Here is an 18,800-nt window from a genome sequence, read left to right as displayed (position 1 = left end):
GTTGTCTTTGTCTTAATCTCCGAAAAGCAAAGCCAAAAACTCAAGCTTACTTCTTATTGGTAAAAAGGGGTATTTATGTCGTATCAATATGTAACTTTAATCGTTTACATGTTTTTTTAATAGTGTAAGGTTTATTTCGATGAAATAAAAATTTGAAAGAACAAATATCTCATTGAACAAACTTTTTTTCGAGGGTAAAAAAAAGTTATTCTGCATTAAGTTAATCCCAATCTCTATCGATGCAATATTGGTTGTCCAAGTGGCAGATAAGAAAAATCATTACCAGGCTTAATCATTCCATGCCACAGACCTATATTAGTATTAAGATTCAAAATCAAACGACTATTGACATTTCTATTTGGTTCTTGTTAGTATATATCTTACAGCGGTGTGAAATTAAAAAAAAACCACCACACTGAAATTCCTGTTTATTTTAAGATCGACCATTTACAAGTTTTTTTTTTATAGCAGTCTAACATTTCTGCAACAATGATGAAAATATCAATTTTGTATATTCGATGCAAATGTAAAGTCTTCTAGACGAAGTGAATTTAAAACGATTGCTAAACATACAAACTAGCAGTAAGTGTCATCGTCACTTTTCAAATTAGTTTTAACATGTGTTAGTTCATTTAGTTTTCTCTCAACTTTTGCTAGACGTTCCTGTCTTTTTTTCATTACGATTTTGCTTATTTCGTTTAAGGCATTTTGGCAATTTTCATTCAGCTCTTCTCTCTTCTCATTGATTTTCGTTTGTTCGGTCTTGGGATCTAAAGCAGCCAGTCCACCCAAAGCGTTCATCTGATCTAGTAAATGCTTTTCCGATATTTCTACGTAGGTTGATGCTATTTCGTGAACTGCATACGATAATGCACTCACTTTTAACATACTTTCAGAAACAAGTTTACGCGTTACAGCCGGCAAATCATTGTTCTTCAATTTCAGTTTTGTTCCTATGTTTGAATGTTCTATCAAGGTATTCACATTGACATAAAAATTCATTTTTATCATTTTTGATATCGTTTTAAAAAATCTCACAACTCTTCCCCATTCTTCACGAACATTTTGTATGGCTTCAATACCTTTTATTAAAGTTTTTCTGATTTCTTCAAAGTCAACCTTTTCAACCTTAAATTTAGCTAAATCCTTAAGGGTATCTTCCATTCGGGCATTATTTCTTCGAAGATTTTGAAACATTTCCTCCTGCTTTTTTCTTGAACCTTGCAACACTTCCTGTGCAGAATCGACTTTAATATGAGCTTTTATTAACTCGTTATGCACTAAACTAGAACTAAACATTGATTTGTGCCAACTCATACGAGGACCTCTACTATGCAAAAAAGTATCTGCCTCTGTAACAAATCGTTCTGACATACTTAATGCATCTTCTACTGCCATGATTAATGTTTTTATTCTGTCGTCATTAAGTTTCAAGTCTTTTTGTAATGCTATAAGTCGTTCGCACAACCGTATTGAATCTTCACAAATTTGTATGGCTCTCATATGAACCTCAGATTGCATTTGATCTCTATTTATGTTCCTTAGATTTAATTTAAGACTTTCTTTTGCAGAGCGCACTGAATCAATTTCGTTCCAGTTGGGTGTTTTGTCCCCTATTCCAAGTCGAGATGTCGCGACATCCACTAATGTTTGCACATGTCTATTTATTTCCCCAGCAAATCTGTAGGCCCGTTTGTTTGCTCGATCTTCTGGCGTTTCGGCTTCTTCTCTTGTCGTTTGAATTTCCTCAAACATTTCATCCCAATGACCACGAAAAATTGTTTTAGCTACACCCATAAATCCGTCAACGAGAGATAATCCGAGCAATTTAGTACTAGATGGCATTTCATCCAAGGTTTCCTCAAAATCATTCTGCATGTCTTTTATTTCTTTTTTCAGATCCTCTATCTGTTGTTTCATGGTTTCCCTTTCTGATATTGAGCTTTCCTGCTCTATTTCACTAGATTTGATAGCAGTTTCGGTATCTTTATATTTTTCTTCATATACTCCTTTAGCAATAGTGCTTGCTTCATTCAGTTCGCTGATTGTTTTCATGAATAAATCAAAACTGCTTTCGGTATTTACAGAAAGTTCCAAACATTCATCTGCGATTTTTTCTATTTTCTTCAGTGTCATTGGAACAAGTAATTCCAATTCGTCATTCGTGCCATCTTTCATTATTTCAAATAATGTCTTAACATGACTATCAAGGTTGGTAGTGAGTAACCTTATGCTATCCATATTCATATGTGCGTCATTAAACGCATCCCATCCCATATTACTCAACTGAACCAATGAAGCCCTGAAGGAACTTGGATATTTCAAATATTTAAAACCGTCTTTCGGAGCATTTTCAAGTAATGTAAAATCACTTTCGGTCGCTATCAGCATTAAATGACCAATTAAAGCAATAGATGTAGGTGCTGATGTCAGTAGGCTGTCCCACTTTGAATAAGGAGCTATCTCAGTTTCTGCTATTTCCTTGGCTTGTTTTCTAATATCACTCTTATCGCATGTATCTGCTTCTGATGAAGAACTCCCATTGATCCTATAACCATTATAACATGAATGAATAGCAATTTATATTGGAGACCAGTAAATAATTTCGCTTGATTGAAATACAAAATAATGCTAAGAAAGCTTTTCTCAACATCTCATATAAACCATTTGAGTAAAATTGATTATACAGTTCTCAATTTCTTCCCATACTTTCCAAATTAATATCTGTATTTTGCGGTCGGAAATGCAGGTAAGTTAAAAAGAGAGAAACACATGTCATATAAAATGTGATAAAGTCAACATATGTTTAAACTTAGTGTTTGATAGTCACAACCCTTCTTAAACTATCTAAATTTATCAATTTTTGTTCTTAAATTATATTGATTAATCATAAATACCTACATGGTCCATGCTTTGGTTGATTTGATTAAATACAAATCACTTTGAGTTTGAAAAGGATAGAAAAGAAGAGCGTATATTAATTCACGACAAAAAGATCCATTTACATTCTTGGGGAAGACCAAATTCAAAAGAAAAGATCGGTTATCAGTGAATTATTTTTTTTTTGCTTTCAAACTAGGAGATGTACTACTAGTATATCATTTTTTTAATTCGGTTTATATACACTTATTCAGAATAAATGTCAATAATATCAAGGGTATATACATGAGGTATTTGATGGGTTTCGTCAACGAATAAAACAGATATTTCACTATATCATGTTTGTATATTTTCATCAATATTGGTTCGATATCCAGTCGAGTATATAGACATCACGATTGGTTTGAACATGGATAAACCTTACGCATTTAAGCAACGATCGTTGCGTTGTGTATTCGACTCCAATCTTTAATGACACACTTTGCTCGATTTGTAATCAGAGGTCGAGGGCTCTGTACTTGCATAATTACTAATATATTTTCAACATTTCTTTCAGAATACTGTCTTGCTCTGAAATAATTAGGTTTTAGCATTCTTGATGCAAGTGATAACAGAAAATCGCCTAAGACGCACGATATTTAGAAAGTGATAATAAGTATACAAATTTCACACCTGTGAATTCTAAATGGTCCTTCAAAGTTATTTCCATTGGTTTACAAGTAATAAAAAGAGCATGTCACCAAAACTACTTTTTGCAAAAACCCATATAAAACTATCGGTGTCATTTTATCGATTTATGTGCTAGATGCAAGCATTGGATACTCGGACAAACAAATACAGTAGAGCTTGGATCAATATATAATATAAAATAATTTTCCTAGAAATGTCATAAATGATTTTACAGCCGTAGCGTGACAGAACTCATCGTGATACGAAAGTACACTCTAAAGCTGAAGGTTGTTCTGTTACATTTACGCCTAATTTTTTGATAACAACTCGTTAAAATGAAAAATTAAGATCAAGGTGTTGTTTACTTTCGATTCTGAAGCATAAATTAACAGGGCAATATGGGACTTACTCATAGAAACTACATTTCACCTAGGTATTTGATTGTAAATAATAACCAATGACTAGTATTGTCATACTTATGGTACATATATATATATAAAAAGGCAACAGTAGTATACTGCTGTTCAAAACTCGTAAATCCATGGACAAAAAACAAAATCGGGGTAACAAACTAAAACTGAAGGAAACACATTAAATATAAGAGGAGAACAACGACACACCATGAAAATGTAACACACACAGAAACGGACTATGCATTAGACAAAATCCAATGAGAATAACAAATATAACATCAAAACCAAATGCACGAATTTGGGTTAGAAAAGTACCGTGACACGTCTTTAAGCATATTGGAAAGATCTAACAAAACAATCTTCTTTTATTTGCATTTTTTTTTATTTTGACAGGGAGACTGATTGATATAAAATAATCATTGAAACCCTTTGTATTGATGTATAACTGTTTTTGTCTCCTAATGTGTATTCCAAAGCTTTTCGGTACTCATAAAGAAGTCAAACTTGCCAACTATTTTTTTTTTCTAATTTGCTTTATCTTAAATAGTAACAGATGACTGCACAATTTATGTTAACTGAACATAAGAATATATACCTTACCTGTAAATTGGAGTAATATATATAGCTGCAATGATGTGAAAGAAAACAGTCGCATACATTTTTGTCTGAAACAAAATATACAAAAAATTCAATCAAAGAACATAAACTGAACAAAATTGATAAAAATTAGTAAATATTTTTATTTGTGTTTTCAGGAAGGTTTGATATTAATTCTGCTTAATAAGAGTATAAAAAACAAGTCGGTCAGTAGATGTTCACAATAAATACCCGTTGGAATATCGACTGTCTGTTGCTATTTTCTAAAAACCTGAACCAAGTCAGGATTGTGACAGCTGTTTCCCATTCGTTTGAAACTTTTGAGCCTTTGGTGTTGCCAATTTACCAAAAAGCCAACTGCAACCTGGCGAATTCGAACTCACAACTTAAGTATTGACTAGATAGTGATACAGTAGTAAAACTTCTTACACCACTCAGACACCGAAAGTGGACTGAGTGCCCATACTAGTAAATAGAAAACTAACTTGGTAGATAATCGTTTCCTACTGAGGTTGAATAATAGGTTGCATTCATATATACCCAAATGATGTCAAACTATTGTCTTTGAGGTCAAGAATGCATTAGCAATTGGATGTTTTCTTACAAAATCGAATCAAACTGACCGTCTATGACGAATAGTTTTACAATATTCCGTTCTTGTAATCTTTTTAAGACACGAAAAATCTGCCTTTTATATCTAAACTTAGCAAATGGTTTATCCCATAAGTTTTCCGAAAATGGTCAAATACAATTAATAGTCCATTATGAAGTAAATAAAAACAATAAAATCACACATATTTAACGATAATGAACTTATGAAGTTGTAAAGCGACGCATTTTATACCATGTATATTGCGTTTGAAATGTGAGACATGTGATTAATCGCATATATATAAATATATATATATATATATATTGTTTAAATCATAGCAAGTGCCCCTAACAGTCTTTAACTGCTAACTTGTATATTTAGATCATATAACAATGCTTTGTTTATCACCTTCATTAATCGTCAATTTTTTTTTAAATAAAATTATGCAAACACAATAGTTTTTCAATTGAAATAAAATGTTTTTACTTTTACTTTCGTTTCTTAGAATTACAAAAATCCGAGGCTTTGACTATCATCGACAGTTATTCATGTTATTAGATAAAGCAGAATGTATGTAGAGTCTATAAAATATTGAAAACAACACGTTATTAATTTCTTGCGTCCGAAGCGCTTCTCTGGATTTACCTTCATCAGGAACGCTCAAAGCCAAACATTTGAAATCCGAAGATGTATAAGTACCGAAACCGTTGAAGAGCTGTATGTCAAAAAATACCTAAAATAAATAGCCAAATTCATCTAAAGCCAACTTTGCCTGAGGGAGTTGAAACCTTAGTTTCTCAATAATTTATAAATTTATAAACGGACAATAAAAAGGTTCATGGATAAACTAAATGTGTTCGTATGTATTTTCAACATGTTAAAATAAAACCGACTAACCTGATATTATGAAAGTAGAATGAATAATTCAAATGCAACATGCATGAAATATTAAGGTATAAGTGCAAATGTTAAAATTCAATACACGATAGTTACCGTTAACTACATAATAGTGCAATATCAAAGTGATTTTCTATTTATAGATGACATATTTGATTTTCGGAAAACGATCTAAATCATGCTAACACGCATGACGAATTCAGTCAAATCGATAGAGGGAAATAAAAATGATAGAATACACAATTCTATATATCTTGTTTATCCCTTTTTATTGTTTTGTATTGAACATGCTGAATCTGATATGATTAACAAAAATATTATCATATAATGTTCATATTTTTGATTGACATGATTAATGTTGTTTTCCAGAATTTGCACTTCAAATCAATAGAATCTTTGACTTTGACTTATTTTATTAAAATTTACCTACTAGTTTGTATTCTTCCTGGAAAGATAATTATTTGTTGACAATCGAACATAGTAAAGATGTTCTTATCTCTGACTACGTTTTAAAATTGTGAAAGAACTAAATACATGTTATAGTTATTGTGATCATTGAATTATTAAAGAACTACGTGTTGTGCATTGACATCTCGTTTGAGAGGACACATTAGAAAATTAGAAAGGGCTAACAAATATGAAAAAACGATAACATATGTAAAGCGAATAGTTATCAAAAGGTGCCAGACTTATAATTTAATACGCCAGACGCGCGTTTCAAATACATATGACTCATCATTGACACTCGGATAAAAATAGTTATAAAGCCAAACAAGTACAAAATGGTAGAGCATGAAGACCCAACATTCCAAGGAATTATGCCAAATACGGCTAAGGTAATATATACCTGAGATAAGAAAATCCTTAGTATTTAAAACAATTCATACTTTTGTAAACAGGATATTTATAAAAATGAACATATAATTGATATTGATGTCAACACCTACATTTTGTAATTGCTGATTGCTGGGCTGGTTATAAACTGGAGGACGAAACGTCCACTTGCAGTGGTATCGACCCAATGGGGTAAAGAGTTATCAAAGGTACCAGACTTATAATTTAATACGCCAGATGTGCGTTTCGTCTACATATGACTCATCAGTGACACGTTTTGATAAATGAAAATGCTAGCTTCTTTTAATTTAATTTATCCTGAAAACCTCCTATATAAAGTCTGCCTCGTATGAATAACAGAAGGGGTAAAAAAAATAGAGAAACACTGGTAATGTTTATACTTTATTTACCTGATGTTTATCTATGTTTTGGTGGCAAAATATATTTCAATTTTCGTTTAGTTCATCAAACTTGAATATTTTTTGGAAAACTTTTATATCGTTTTAAAATATGTTTGAATTTTGGTTTTCTGTTTATATACCTTGTACAAATGTATTACCTTTATAAAACTTACTCTTATTTGATTTCCGTGAGAACAAATGTTTACTATTAAAATAACGCATGAAATATCTGATACTTTGTGTTTTATTTGTATACAGTGTACCAATGCTCTTTTGAACCATCGTTTTGTTTCATTGAACAAGTTGCATTGCTACTTTATTTGTATAAATTACACACTTGATGGCAATAATATATAACTCAGTTGACAGGAACACTAAAGGTCACACCCAGATTTTGATGTAGTTCGTGATGCATAGTCGTTAGTTTTTTTTTGTTGTGTTTTGCTCTGTTTTTTGTTGGTCTTTTTCGTTTTTAGCTTTGAAGATGTCATTTTATTTTCAACTCATAAGTTTAAATTATTCCTTAATTATCTTTCGTCTCTCTTCTGTAGATTAAAACTCCGAGATATATACCCATGTCTACATGTGAACAAACATATTATTAATAGGTAATCAAATTAGGTTAGAGGAATCTTAGTAAATCGGTTAACCTGATGACATAGTATGTTTTATAGAAAATCAATGATTTAGTAACTTTTTTACTTGTCTATCCCGTATCCTGTAAAACGTGTTTCAAATTTATATATTCAGCCAAGATTTAGCGTAAGATAATTGAGCTGACATTTGTTTCTTTAATTATGGAAAATCCTCTTTATCTATGAAGATTACGCATAGTCTGTAAAAGAGGGACGAAAGATACCAGAGGGACAGTCAAAATCACAAATCGAAAATAAACTGACAACGCCATGGCTAAAATGAAAAGGACAAACAGACAAACAATAGTACACATGACACAACAAAGGCATTTTTTTTTTCCGGTGATGAGATGATTTGATTCAGCATGTTATTCAGTAATTCATTACCTAATTCTTTTATTGTTTCTTGAAAGTTATGTTTTATACTTTTGAACCCAACTTTTTTGGGGGGTTATAATTTTTGCTCGATTTTTTATTTTTTTTTATTTTGACCATTCTTCTCTATTCTATAAACCACATCTAGACCCATATATCTTAAGGTATGTAAGATGTATCAAAGAAGCCAATGAGTGATTTTTTAGACTGCCATTTCTTGTGAACTGTTTTTATTCCTTATACGGTTTTGACTATTGATATTATCTCGCTTTTAAACATTTTAATGAACAAATGTATAATAAAACATAAATTGCAAGAACATCTTGAATTTCTATCTATATGTATAGATGTATACATGGTAGATTAACATAAAAATTTTCGTATTCACCCTCAAACTCGTTCGGAAACATGAACATAGATTTTTAAACAGATATCAGGAGACAAACTCGCAACCATATCTGAAACCACGACAGAAGTTGCTCTACTAAGCAGTTCCATTGCGGTGGTTGTACCTTTAGTTTTTTTATCCGAAGACATAACCCACACAGTGTTAATTGAGTTAGATATTTTGACCAATATATTTGCTTGCCTCAGATATTTTAATTTGTGACCATTTTGAAAGAACCATTTCACTTCTTTGCGTATAACTCATGGCCTGAACAGATGTAATGCAGTGCGATTTTTTTCAGTGGCGCTCATATCAAACGTGAAAACCAACGGTCTAATTTATATAAAAACGAGAAACGAGAAATACACATAAATTACATAAACAAACGACAACTTCTATACATCAGATTCCAGAGACGACTCTCCACAAGAGACCAACATGACTTAACAATTAACAGCTAAAGGTCAACGTACAGCATGTATTCTTATGTCTAATCGTTTTGTTCACACATCGTTGTCAATATTATCGAATCTTATGCCACTTTCATACAATTGAGAGTTTTTGCTAGCTATAAAACCAGGTTACATCCACCATTTTATTCATAACGAAATTACTGTACCTAGTCAGGAATATGACCGTTGTTATACATTCGTTTGATGTGTTTTAGATTTTTGTTTTGACATTTTCTTAGGGACTTTCCGTTAAGAAGTTTCCTGGAAGTTCGATATTTTTTATAAAATATAACAGTATCATAATTTAATTTGATGCACTTAAAAGGTGTAACTTCACTTTAGCGTTACTGTATTGTAGAAGAGAAAGAGGCAAAAGACATTCAAACTCAAAGATAAAAAATGAAAACGCCATGGCTGAAAAGGACAAAAATACAAATAAAAGTACACAAGACACAACATAGAAAACTAAAGATTAAGCAACAGGAACCCCACCAAAAACTGGGGTTGATTCTATGTGCTCCGAAAGGGTAAGCAGACCCTGCTCCACATGTGAAACCCGTCGTGTTGCTCAGATTATTACAAACCTAGTAAATAGTAAGAACTTTCAAACGTTTTCAAGTTGGGCTAATGATGTCTTCTGGTACACTGTGATATTTTCAACAATGTCTTAAAATTATGTTCAGAAGACAATGTTCTTATATTTTTTTGTTTCCTTGAACCCTGTTTTTGTTAAAAAGTCACAATTGGTGGCTTACCCAAATGCCATAATTAAATAAAATATCACCATATGTCATACACATGCAATTTCGCTCACGTGAATTTCACATGAATCTCACATGCAATTCACATTTGATGTGAATTGAGATTTACATCATTTTTATGTGAAAAATTTCACAGAAATTTCACATGAACTTTCAAAAAAGAAATTGGTATTATTCACGATTTAACTTAAATTGGAAGAATTAGATGATGTTTGAATATTATTTTTTTTTAAATCATGTGAATTTTACGTGAACAAAATTCATGTGACTTTTACGTGAAATTCATGTGAGTTCCACATGAGATTCATGTGAAACTCACATGAACTGATTGCGTGTAAGTTTCACGTATAAGCTCGAGAATTTCAAAAGAGGCACGTAAAATTGATTTGAATGAAATTTATCTGTTTAATAATAAGAAAAATAATTACAAACACGTGTAGATAACCATATCTGTATGTAATAAAGTATGAATATTGGCACTATATTATTTCGTATTTTGCTTTTCTACTGATCAAGTGCTTCAGTAATAATATGAATTAAAAAACTATTCTAGTAAAATCTAGAATAGTACTGACTATTGCTTGACTAATATCCTGGATCTAACTTCAAAACAGGCAGAGGATAACAAAGGGATATTCAAACTAATAAATCGAAAACTGACTTCTCTATGGCATAACAAGAAAAACACAAGCAGAAAAACAACAATACACAAAAACAATATAGAATATAAAGACTGAGCACCCGAATACCTAAAACAACTAGGAATGATCTCAATGAATCCGGAAGGGATATCAGATCCTGCTATACATATTGAACATGTCGTGTTGTTCGTGTATGTACACAACCGGCAATAGGTATTATTCAGAAGATCACATGCGAGGGAAGGGATTGAGATTATAGATACGACAATGAGAACATATCCGTTGTCATCTGAATAACCGATAATGCATAATGGTCATCCATCTCGTGATGGCTTCCGTAAGTCTTACAAAGGTGGATTTACACTTCACCACTTTGAACTCTAGGTTTCATAACTTTCTTGTGAGCAAAGAAAAGCCGTTAAAAAGTAGGGGGAAATTCAGGTTCCTCCTAGAGCACATCTTGATATCACAAGTTCTTCTAGTAGATATAATATTCTAGATTCGACAATCTTACTTAATTCTAATCATAATATAGTTCGTTAATGTATGTGTTACGTTTTAATGTTGTGTTATAGTTGTGTCATAGTTCTCTTATGTTTGATGCGTTTCCCGCAGCATTAGTTTGTAACCCGGATTTGTTTTTTTAAGGATTTTGAACAGCGGTATACTACTGTTGCTTTTATTGTAATGCAACAAATATAACAGTGAATTTAATAACATGAATAAATTAAGGTAAATTTGTTCTGTGTTAATCAACAAAGAAAAACATATGATTGATGTGTTAGTATCTCAAAGAAGCTAATAATCAATTTTTATACCAAAGAGGAATTAGCACAATTTAACAACTATTGGTCTCCATACGGCCTTTGACAATGAGCAAAGCCCATACCGCATATTCAGTAATATACAAAATGGCGATGTAAAACAATTCAAACGAGAAAACTATCAGCCTTATTTATGTACAAAACAATGAACGAAAATTATATATGTAACACATAGACAACAGACAACCACTAGATTAAAGGTTCCTGAGTTGGGACAGACAGCCACATACAAAACAAAACAAAGGTCGCTTGGGTTTGGAATGAACAATTTAGCAAAAACACTTTTTGTGTAACATGGGGATTGGAGTGGGATTCAATCAGATTTCTTGGATTTTATCTTTTTGTCATTGCATTCTATGTCTTTTTCTCAAACCTTATGATTTTGATATGCTTCGGTATCCCAGCCACATATCTGAATGAGCTTATTCCATTATCATGATTAATGATCTATTTCTTATACTGTATTTGTGTCATTTTGGTCTTTTGTTGATAGTTGTCTCATTGGCAATCATACCACATCTTCTTTTTTATATTTGTATATATGATTTTAATAAAAGAATGTTTTTTTTTATAGATTTTTAAGATCCTTTGAAAGACTTGAGACTGAGTACTGTTGTAAAGAAATAAAATCATATTTTTTTTTATTTCTTAAATTTATTTTTTTAACTTTTATTCATAGTTGATTTCCTTCAAATTTGTTCCAGTCCACTCCTTCAGTCAATTCATATCCAACAGCATTACATCTATAGTACTTACTCGGATGGAATAGCTGCAAAATATTGAGCAACGAATAGATAAGTACTCATATATTAAAAGCCTCAATATATTGAAGCTATTGTTCATTTTGACATTTATAAATAGAAATAAATACAAAATCAGAATAATAAAGTGCAGTTTTCATCTTTATTTTACAGCACTGGGTGGACTTTAAGTCCCGAGGCATATCATCAGCTCAAGAGTCAATACTTTGGTACTATCATGATTTATAACAGACCTTCCTTAATAGTTATCAAAGGTATCAGGATTATAATTTAGTACGACAGACGCGCGTTTCGTCTACATAAGACTCATCAGTGACGCTCATATTAAAATATTTATAAAGCCAAACAAGTACAAAATTGAAGAGCATTGAGGACCCAAAAATTCACAAAAAGGAATGAAATCTCTAAGAAAAAACGATATAAAATCCTTCAGAATAGTTGACCATAGATGGTTTGACGATTAGTGTTTGTCAATGATTGTTTCTATATTTTATTGTGCTTTTGTCTATTTTTATCAAACCAAAGGGCGACTTGATTATGTTAATAGTATGGTCACTTTGGTATTTTCTCGACCATCAGTTTAAGCTTGCAAAAGAGGGTTATTGATTTGTCTGCGCAGGATGCATGAAAAGTATATATGTGCGGTCAGAATGGGGAATTAGAGTACACGACTCATGTAAGGATAGAGCCTGTCTGCACGTAAAAAAACCGCGTTAACATATCTTTGCATGAATTGTTGATAGGCAACATGTTTGGCTTGTTCTCTAAACCATTGTTAAGGGAATAAACCATGTGTACAAATTAATTTTAAAAGTCTACGTATAGTAGACAAATTAAACAATTGTCTAGATAAAAATGTTCCTCGTAAATATTGATTCTAGATGATTCTTACCAAACGGTAATCCCAAAGCTGCTTTAATGTTAAGTATTTTTGATGTCATGAACCCTCCACAGCCGCCCATATGCATCTCCCAGTCCATGTAAAAACTGTCGTCCATATACTTAGGATAGTCCATTACTGTCGACGAAGAGATCCATCCATGCATAAAAGTGTCCTTACTACCTGGCCTCCCTAATGTGCCATGTTTCGGATCGAAGAAAAATGATATGTAACTGTTGGGGTTGGCATCACAGTTTTTGAATGTAAAGTCCTTTCCTGCAGCCCTATATCCTTGTCTGCTACGTTTTTGAACTAACTTTATAGGAAGAAAACCGAGAAAAAGATATGGATGTAGTTTTGAATTTCTCAACTGTGGTCCCTGATAGTGTTGATGACCATTTAATTGAAACGTCAAAGACTGACCTTTGAAGGCTAGCAAATTTTCAACTTTTACTTCCCTCTGTTCTCCTTTAGACGTAATAAGGCGTACTTTTGCGAATGTATTTGTGGAATAAAGTTTTTCAATATCAAAAGCCACCCCAGAGGATTTTCTCGAAATGAATGTGTAACCATAGTCACCCTCAAACGAGCAGTACACTCTTACAGCATTTCGTAAAGGATAGATAACATATTCTCCGCTTGGACTCAGATTATTTTCTGTGTAGATATCTTGGCAAGATTTTGCTACCTTTGCTACCTTTAAACATGCTAAGAAGATGACAAAAGTTAAGATGAAATATAAAACAAGTGAAAACTAGTACTTTGTTTGTAAGTAGTTTGTATTATGTTAAAAAAATTAATCAAAAGTCAAACAAAAAACATCGTAACTTCGCAACTAACTTTCTAAAGAAAGAAAAAGTAAGTTATTCGGGTCAACAAAATGTACTTTTGACAAATCGAAAAAAAAAAAAAGGAAAAAGGAACTCATCATAGATACCAGGATTGAAATATTGTATTTACGCCAGACTCGCGTTTTTCCTACAAAAGACTCATCAGTGACGCTCGAATAAAAAAGAGTAAAAAGGTCAAAGAATCAAATGTTATACTGAAAATTTGTTTTAAACTTTTTTTCACCATAAAAAAAATGTGTTCATATGTTACTAGGAATTTGCGTCATGTCCATTTATTTTGTAAGAATAGGGTAAGGACAAACTGTTCGTTTTCTGCTGTTGTATTTTTTTCTGCATGTTTTCTCTTTAAATAAATCTTTCTTCAAAGAAATTCAAGATTCAAAATTGTCAGTTCCTATATTAAACAAAAACAAAATATTTCTTAACATAAATATGTTACATTTAGAAATTTGAAATAAGTGGAATGTCACTTGATAATTCTTTTGCTCTTTACTCTACCTTTTTCTTTTTCATTTACAAATCCTGTAATTTATAATATTATATTTATCTATTTATTGATTATTTTTTTGTTTACATTTTCTGAACTTTTCTCTCTGATCTATTCCATAGAAAATTTCAAATATTTCCAACTATGATGTATTTATAATAAGACATTGTATATATATCTTACATGTATTATATTGTATGTATGTCATGTATATGTTTTAATTGTTGGAAATAAAAATTACAAAAAGAAAAAAAGAAAGGAAAATAAAATAGATATGTCAATTCTCTTAAGAAATTTTTGTTACTTGGTATATGCTTCCCTGTTTTTAACTGATAAATTATGTTTGTTACAGCAGACGTGATCTTTGGAAGATGAATATGTTTATCAGCAGCAACCAATAATATCCCTTTGCCGCTTGAGAAACTTGAGTCACTGAACAAGCAAATTAATAAAGATGTTAACAGCATTGTTTTTGAGATAATAAACACAATCATTATAGTTGATTCTAAAAAAGAAAAGAAAAAGAATACCTTATTTTTTTGGTCCTTATACAACGCTTTGATGAAATTTATATATATGTAGACTCTCAAAATGACATGTTACCAATGTTATTTCGACTGATTGGACGGATCTAACGTTTTAATTTGCATAAGGACAGTCTATTTGAATATTGTGTGATAAGGATAGTTGCCGTTATAATTATTATTGATTTCTAATCACCTATCAATTTCATCAAAGGAATTAACAAATGAATGACTAGACATTTCATTGATGATTCTAAAACAACTATCTATAGATGGACCGGTACATTATAAGCGAACCGGTTAAACACCGTCCTGTCAAGTGAAACAAATAGAGTAATATCAACAAAATGGAAAGAAAAATTATAATGCATTTAGATGGTTAAATACAACGTACCATATATAGTTGGTGTGCATGATAATGATTAGTTTAAATTTGATATATAATATTAAAGGGTAAGTAGACCATCCGTCGTGTTGCTTATATAATAACAACCCCGGTGATAAGTTTTATTCCACCAGTCGTATTCAAGGAGAAAAAAGAAGACCGATGGTATAGTAGCAATGTTTCGAACATAACCTGAGTCATTTGTGAAACAGTTATTTCAATAGTTATCAAAGGTACCAGGATTATAATTTAGTACGCCAGACGCGCGCAGAACGGTAAACCAATCGTAACTGCGATCATAAAATTGTAAATTGAATGATTTCATCTTCAATTATTGAAAAACTTGGTTCAAATAATTTCTTTAAAGCAGCACTCCTCTATCAATGAAATCATGATAGGAAATGACAACTTTGGAATATTGTGTAATAATAAGAAAGAAATGAATGCAATTTATCCCAATATCTACATGCAGTTCGTTTTTGTAGTATTTGTTAAGTATTATCAAATTAATACAATTTTAAAGTAAGGAAAAATGAGCATAACTTAGATGATAAAAAACCAATAATGATTAAAAAACAATATATTTACCTGCATAAGCTGTTGCCCTATATCTATAACCATCGTTTCATTTGTTTGTTAATATAATGCCAACGTGTATTGATTTCAACTTATGTAATTGAATGATATGTAGTATTAAATAATCTTTCTTGGAATTTTTATTTGATCAAGGTTAAATACCTAACCAGGAATTTGACATGTTTCTGGGATTTTTTCAAAGACCATCCATATGACCAAATTTATTATGTTTCATGTAATATATTATTTGAAAAATGAGCAAGTACAAAAGTGTTCTCTTATAATTTGATGCATTTCTCTCAGGTTTAATTTAATTGTTTGTTTTTTCTCAATCAATTTATGAATTTCGAACAGCCGTATACTACTGTTACTTTTATCTATGTATTCGCAATCACTTTGTTTTGTTTTTTTTAGCATTTACTGGTAATATCCTTTTAAATGGTTTAATATTTATACATCCTTTGTTTTGTTTTGTTAGTGTGTATCGGTCATCTTTGCGTTAAAATTTTATATAACGCCACATATTCAGTGTGAGTACATACTTAAAGCAGTTTCACTAAACAGAACACATTCATATAACATACAAATCTTCGCAGCTGTTTTTTTGGAAAATAAATTAATTCTATCAATTCGTTTGTTATTTTATTTGCCAAATATTGTGTTTTTGTCCACTTTTGTCATATGCGTTTCAAGGAAATCATTCTTCTACAAATTGCCTGAAACTGAACAGGCAGTTTGTGGAATTTAGTTTCATAATTTCAGTCATTTTACAAAATGACTAGGTATATTTAGTTATTTTTTTGTATAATGTCTGTCAAGGTTATGCATTTGATAAATTGCCTGAAAATTCAGTCATTTTTCAAAATGACTAAATTTAGAAAATACCTGTAACATATACATTTGATCAGGAATAACTTTGTCTTGATTTTATTGATAACAGTAATGAAAAAAACGAAGAAAGAAAACAACAACAAAAACATTGAGACTGTGATACAAGTAAGTGGTTAAGCTATCAGGTTTAATCAAGGGAAATGCCTGTACCGAGTTGGAACAAACCAATGTATATTTTAGCCCTAAAAATGATTCAAAAGCAACTTTGTTGATAAAAAAGTACTACTGGAAACCCTTCACTTCTTTATTGTCACAACAATACGTAATATGTTGTATGAATTGAAAATATATACTTTATTTCCAAGTTACCTTGGCTTGCAATCATATTCTACTCTATATAAGATAGTAAAATCATAAAAATACTGAATATCGAGGAAAATTTAAAACGGATATGGCAAAATCAAATGATAAAACATATCATACGAATGAACAAATGTCATATACCTGACTTGGTACTTGTTTTTTCTATGTTTCATTTTGTAAATTAATTAATCAATGGTTGTGTATTAATCTTTTGTAAAACATATGCCTATGCTTATATTACTTCTTACTACAATTTAAACGTGATATGCATAAAATGTTGATGCGCAATAAAACAGAAGTTTTGTATGGAAAACTAGTTTCTTGGTCTCTAAAAAGTTCTAATAAATTCAACATTGACCATTTATATTGTTCCTCAAATCATCAAATGAGCTAGTATGGTTCAGATAATCTCAAACAATCATCTTCAATGACTTTTGTAATGTTGTTTAAACAGGAAAAAATACTTCTTCCGAGTAGCAGTTGGAATTTGATTTGAAATGTTGTGAGTTGACTACTGTATTCTGGAATGTATGTTGTGTACAATTTTTCATTGCGTTCAGGTTATTACTTGAACAAAAACTTTGTACGAGTAATAACTTGAATGATGCTATCGTACAAGTTATTAATTGAACAAGTAATTACTTGTACAATTTTTGTTAAGAAACAGATAATAACTCTCTTTGGGTTGTCTTTGCTTCCTATTTCTGTTTTTTTTTTAAATGTTTAAATAAAAAAAAACATATCCTTGGGTTTGCTATTTTGGATTATGGGAGAATTTTTTGAAATTTTGTATTCACTGTATAAAAGAGCTAAAAGCGTAGTGGCCTTATGTTTCTTAAAAAGTTAAAGTTCATCATACATATTCAAATTAATTTCTAAATACGATAAGGAAAGTACTTCTTCACTGTGCATGTAGAATGTTGGGCAGTGCTAGAAAATGGAGGAAATTATAAACAGGGCTATCATTATCCCTATATATATTGACTTGGAAATACAACCATGCCACCATTTATACCAGTCAAACTGTTTCGATTGTGTATGCTTTGAATCAGTAGATAAACACATAAGATCTACCAAATCAATGTACTGATTTGTTATGAACATCTATTACAAAATGAATTAGGCCATAGTAGAATAATGATTTGTTACAGTACAAGTTATCTTCTTCTCGAGTACAAGTAATTACTGGTGCAATTGTATTTGTACAAGAAATAACTTGTATGATGCCTTCGTACCATTTATATATTACTTTTACAAAACAAAGTGATTGTAAAAGTAATAATCTGTACAGAAAAATTACATGTAGGCAAAATATATTTTTTCTTTATATTCTTGTGGCTTGGCCTGAAGCTGGCGACAGTCATAAGTCAAGGCTGTGGAAAATGAAGATAAAAAGACCAAAAGGTAAACAACAGTATACAAAATACAACATACAAAACAAAAGACAGAGTAACATGAAACCCACCAAAAACCAGGGGTGATCTCAGGTGTGAAGCAACAGTGAGCAGATGCAGACTTTGGTGTTTTGATGACTAAGAATCATTCATTAAGATTATCAATCAAAACAGGTTTTTTCAATGTCCACTGATATGAAAAACTAATTTTAACTCATTAATGAATGTTGATTGTCAGGTATCTGTGTTTAACAAATTTTATCACAATATCTACAAAGATTGCTGATAAAGAATTGAGACAAGAGGTGTAGTCTACATATTGAATACCCACACAAATGAAATCAATCTTTAAGTCTATAAATTTGATATCCTACTGGCTGAGATTCAAC

The 18,800-nt window shown here is 31.1% G+C and overlaps 2 protein-coding genes across 2 annotated transcripts; both read right to left on the bottom strand.

Annotated features, from left to right (window-relative positions):
* Positions 1–411: 411 nt before the first annotated feature.
* On the bottom strand, positions 412–6,161 carry LOC134696378 (uncharacterized). Its single transcript, XM_063558114.1, has 3 exons — positions 6,049–6,161; positions 4,563–4,627; positions 412–2,548 (listed from the first exon to the last, which is right to left on the bottom strand). Exons 2-3 carry the CDS (start codon positions 4,619–4,621, stop codon positions 577–579), a joined length of 2,031 nt encoding a protein of 676 aa, XP_063414184.1. The 5' UTR covers positions 4,622–4,627; positions 6,049–6,161; the 3' UTR covers positions 412–576.
* A 5,883-nt stretch (positions 6,162–12,044) lies between these two features.
* Positions 12,045–14,825, bottom strand: LOC134696651 (uncharacterized). Its single transcript, XM_063558561.1, has 3 exons — positions 14,643–14,825; positions 13,013–13,708; positions 12,045–12,128 (listed from the first exon to the last, which is right to left on the bottom strand). The coding sequence occupies exons 1-3, from the start codon at positions 14,803–14,805 to the stop codon at positions 12,112–12,114; spliced, it is 876 nt and encodes a 291-aa protein (XP_063414631.1). The 5' UTR covers positions 14,806–14,825; the 3' UTR covers positions 12,045–12,111.
* Positions 14,826–18,800: the final 3,975 nt, after the last annotated feature.

Source organism: Mytilus trossulus, chromosome 14 (genome assembly GCF_036588685.1).
Source record: "Mytilus trossulus isolate FHL-02 chromosome 14, PNRI_Mtr1.1.1.hap1, whole genome shotgun sequence".
NCBI classification, from domain to species: Eukaryota; Metazoa; Mollusca; class Bivalvia; order Mytilida; family Mytilidae; genus Mytilus; species Mytilus trossulus.
The sequence above is the reverse complement of the archived record's forward strand: the minus strand, read 5'-3'. Positions and strand labels throughout refer to the sequence as shown.